At 45.7% G+C, this 4,952-nt stretch overlaps 1 protein-coding gene across 1 annotated transcript; it reads left to right on the plus strand.

Moving 5' to 3' along the window:
• The first annotated feature begins 784 nt into the window (after nucleotides 1-784).
• Nucleotides 785-2,013, plus strand: LOC107043993. Its single transcript, XM_015265723.1, has 2 exons — nucleotides 785-1,583; nucleotides 1,694-2,013. The coding sequence occupies exons 1-2, from the start codon at nucleotides 785-787 to the stop codon at nucleotides 2,011-2,013; spliced, it is 1,119 nt and encodes a 372-aa protein (XP_015121209.1).
• The last annotated feature ends 2,939 nt before the right edge of the window (nucleotides 2,014-4,952 follow it).

A 4,952-nucleotide genomic window follows, 5' to 3' on the forward strand; every position in this document is an offset into this window, starting at 1 on the left:
TCAGTGCTACGCGTATTTTTTTCTGATTGATCAAATAGGAAGAATATTCGGCAGCCCCGCTGACACCTTTCCGTGCAAATATAATTCAGTCTAACAGTACAGGTCGCATCGCACACTTGATCGGGTCATATTATTTTCTGTTCACCTTTGTATTAATTTGACGCGGATACTAAATCTGTAATTATTAGTTTAATTGCATTTGTCAGTGGATTGTTACCTTCCCGACTACTCCTCAATCCCTACATTGGTGACCCTGACATGATCAAAATCAGAGAAATTCCCGTTAATCGAAAGGAAAAATTAACTCGCGGTGTGGCGTGCATTTTTGATCGAAAGTTTTATCCGCGATTTCCAAAGTTTTTATCCTATCCTTGGTGAACACCCGCGCAGCTAGCTTTCCAGTGCCGCACAACTCCGAGTGCAAGTGCAATTTTATTTCACGTGCTTGATAAAACATCATTTTCACCGTGTGGTTTTTCTCAACGAAAATATTAAATACGGCATCGCGAAGTTTCTAGAACATTCGAAGCGTCCGAGTGCCAACCGTTGATTTCTCGGTGGTTCGGTAAAATCAAAACAAAGTGCTGTATTCAAGTGAACAGTGACCTCGCACTGACACATTGCTGAGTACCCAGAGACATTGTGTTGTGTTTGTGATAAATAGAGACTTATAACGCCTTTATTTGTCGTCACATTTATACTTTCAATTTTATTTCTCTTCGAAATTTAATCTCGAAAATCGATAATCGTAGCTTCTCATTCAAAACCAACAACGTGAGATACGATGTCTACCACAACAGGCGGCACGCTGACGGCCCCGACTGTCATGACAACGACAGCCTCCGCACTGCCGCAGATCAACGCATCGGATTTCTCGCGTGACAAACTCAGGACTTGGTTCATACAGCTGGAGGCCCAATTCGACAATTCCGGAATTGTAACAGAAACAGATAAGTTTTACCGAACATTACCATTGATTGATACAGAATCAGCTGCTGAAGTAGACGATGTAGTTATTACCTCTGATCAAGTCGCACCTTTCCAAGCTCTCAGAAACGCTCTGATTGCTCGATTTACAAAGTCAAAGGAAGCAAATCTTATCCAATTACTTGATCGGGAGTCGATTGGAAATCGATTACCCTCCCAATATCTAAGGCATTTGAAAAGTTTAGTTCCAGATATCGATGATGAAGTCTTGAGGGCACGCTGGCTATCTCATCTTCCGGAGAGCACCCGAGCATGTCTGGTGATCCAGCCCCAGGGAAACACCAATGACCTAGCAAAGCTGGTAGAAAAGATCCACGAGGTCTATCATCCGGATACTGTTGTGGCGGTAACAAAGTCGAGTGCAAGGGAAAACGCACAGCTGGCAGCTCAGGTGGCAGCACTCACCGCGTCTGTCGCAGCCCTGCAAGCACAGAACTCGCGCTCACATTCACGCTCACATGCCTGCTCGCGATCCCGCGGGCGAGACAACAACAACCGCCCGCATAGCAGGTCGAACACCAAGGTCTTCGGACAAACGCAGATCTACTGGTATCATTTTAAATTTGGTAATCGAGCGCCTAACTGTTCGCCCGGTTGTAAGTTTCGAGAAAACTCCGGGGAGAGACAATAGTAGCGGAAGTCGTCTCTCACTTGAAATCCCGCCGACTATTCATCACCGACAAAATGACTGGGACCCGATACCTAGTGGACACAGGCTCAGACGTCTCTGTCACGCTGTGCAGGCGGCCAGCAAACCAAAGGGATACCAGCGGATATCAAATCTTCGCAGCCAACGGCACCCTCATCGACACGTACGGCTACACGTCCATCTCGCTCGATCTCGGTCTCCGCAGAGACTTAACGTGGCGTTTCGTCGAGGCAGACGTCAGCAGACCCATCATTGGTGCTGATTTCCTGCACATTTCAACGTCATTTTCCTTGGACACACGATCAACGCCCAGGGAATTAAGCCTCCCAGAGATCGAGTCAAGGGGATTCTCGAATTCACGAGGCCTACTACAGTAAAAGCACTGCGCTGGTACCTCGTTACTTTAAATTTCGACTGGAAGTTCATCAAGGGAGCAGCACAAATTCTCGCCCCACGGAACGCGGCAACCCTGGGTCTAAACGTCAAAGGAAAGCATTCAGTAACCTGGACTCCAGCCCTTGAAGAAGCCTTCACGCGCAGCAAACAGGCTCTGGCAGAGGCCACGCTGTTGTCTCATCCAAACATTGAAGCAGAGTGGGTCATTTTCACGGACGCGTCAGATCATGCGATTGGAGCCGTTTTACAGCAGAAACACCACAATTCCTGGGAACCGCTTGCATTCTTCAGCAGGAAACTAACGATTTCCTCGTAGAAACACGCGACTTACGACAGGGAAGTGCAGGCGATCTACAAAGCGGTACCGCACTTTAGACACATCTTTGAAGGGCGTCATGGGATAATTTTCACTGACCCTAAACCACTGACTCACGCGCTCAAGCAAGAACCAGAACGAGCCTCATCCTGGCAATACCGAAGATTGGACTACATCGCCCAATTCTCTACGGACATCCGGTACGTCGCGAGCCCAGACAACGTCGTGACAGATGCTCTGTCACGAGTCGAAGCCGTCTCAACCGCTGTCACAACGCAACAGCTCATAGATGCTCAACGCGACGACCAAGAGCTTCAACGGCTACTCCAGCGACCGGACATGAATCTACGACTGGACCGCCTACAACTTCCAGGAATGGAAGGAACGAATTTACCCCTCCGGAAACATGCGCTGATTTTTCATAATTAAAAAAAAAAATTTAGGGGAAAATACAGGATCACGCGGTTCCTCCGGGGGGTTGGAGACAGCCTCATGTATCCGGAGGGATGAAAATTTAGGGGGGCAAGGGGGAGGGATCTGATATTTCATTTTTATAAAATTCACCCCTCCGGAAACATGCGCTGATTTTTTAAAGTCTAACAAAAATTAATTTCGGGGAAAATACATGCGTATGTAGTTTCTCCGGAGGGTTGAAGACAGACGCATGTATCCGGAGGGGTGAAAATTTAGGAGGGTGAGGGGAAGGGGTCGGACATTATATTTTTATGAAATTTGCCCCTCCGGAAACATGCGCTGATTTTTTATAATCTAAAAATAAATTAATTTCTCGGAAAATACATGAGTATGCGGTTTCTCCGGGGGGTTGAAGACAGCCGCATGGACCGGAGGGGTGAAAATTTAGGTCGGTGAGAGGGAGGGGTCTGATATTACATTTTTATAAAATTTACCCCTTCGGAAAAATGCGCTGATTTTTTTTAATTTTTCGAAAAATAAATTTCTGAGAAAATGCATGAGAAACCGACGTCGTTGGCCGAAGCGGCTAGGTGCGAGCCTAGTGTACGATAGGTTGTGGGTTCGATTCCCCGTGGAACCGAGTTTTTCAACCGGAGGCTCCGGCGAGCGGGAGGTCGCTAATATAGTGACCGCCTGTACCGGCATGGATTTTCTGTGGTTTCCCATTCTACTCCTATGTTCTATAGGAGTGCGAATGCGGTGCAGTGTAGAATCCACAGCCGCATGCATAGGGTTGGATAGGGCCGATTAGCCATTCAGAGGGCAGAAACAAGGGGTGAAAATTAAGGGGAGTGAGGGGGAGGGGTCTAACATTACATTTTTATGAAATTTACCCCTTCGGAAACATGCGCTGATTTTTCATAATTGAAAAAACAAAGAATTTCGAGGAAAATACAGGATCATGCGGTTTCTCCGGGGGGTTGAAGACAGCCGCATGTATCCGGAATGATGAAAATTTAGAGGGGCGAGGGGGAGGGGTCTAACGTAACATTTTTATAAAATTTACCCCTCCGGAAACATGCCCTGATTTTTAATAATTAAAAAAAAAGAATTTCGGGGAAAATACATGATCATGCGGTTTCTCTGGGGGGTTGAACACAGCCGCATGTATCCGGATGGGTGAAAATTTAGGGGGGTGAGGGGGAGGGATATGAAATTACATTTTTATAAAAATCACCCTTCCGGAAATATGCGCTAATTTTTTATAATCTAACAATGAATTTCGGGGAAAATACATGAGTATGCGGTTCTTCCGAGGGGTTGAAGATAGCCGCATTTATCCGGAGGGATGAAAATTTAGGGTGGCGAGGGGGAGGGATCTGAGATTACATTCTTATAATATTTACCCCTTCGAATACATGCGCTGATTTTTTATAATAAAAAAAATTAATTTCGGGGATAAAACATGATCATGCGGTTTCTCCGGGGGGTTGAAGACAGCCCCATGTATCCGGAGGGGTGAAAATTTTTGGGGGTAAGGGGGAGGGGCCTGAGACTACATTGTTATAAAATATACCCCTTGGGAAACATTCGCTGATTTTTTTTAATTTTACGAAAAATAAATTTCTGAGAAAAGACATGAGACTGGGGTTTTTCGGGGGGGTTGAAGACACCCGCATATATCCGGAGGGATGAAAATTTAGGGGGGTGAGGGAGAGCGGTCTGAGATTACATTTTTATAGAATTCACCCTTCCGGAAACATGTGCTGATTTTTTATAATCTAAAAAAAATTAATTTCGGGGAAAATACATGAGTATGCGGTTTCTCCGGGGGGTTGAAGGTAGCCGCATGTATCCGGAGNATGAGTATGCGGTTTCTCCGGGGGGTTGAAGACACCCGCATATATCCGGAGGGATGAAAATTTAGGGGGGTGAGGGAGAGCGGTCTGAGATTACATTTTTATAGAATTCACCCTTCCGGAAACATGTGCTGATTTTTTATAATCTAAAAAAAATTAATTTCGGGGAAAATACATGAGTATGCGGTTTCTCCGGGGGGTTGAAGGTAGCCGCATGTATCCGGAGGTATGAAAATTAAGGGGGGTGAAGGGAAGGAGTCTGATATTACATTTTTATAAAATTTACCCCTTCGGAAGCATGCGCTGATTTTTTTTAATTTTTCGAAAAATA

The sequence above is a fragment of the Diachasma alloeum genome, unplaced genomic scaffold (assembly GCF_001412515.2).
Source record: "Diachasma alloeum isolate Michigan unplaced genomic scaffold, Dall2.0 Dall_scaffold_00654, whole genome shotgun sequence".
NCBI lineage: Eukaryota > Metazoa > Arthropoda > Insecta > Hymenoptera > Braconidae > Diachasma > Diachasma alloeum.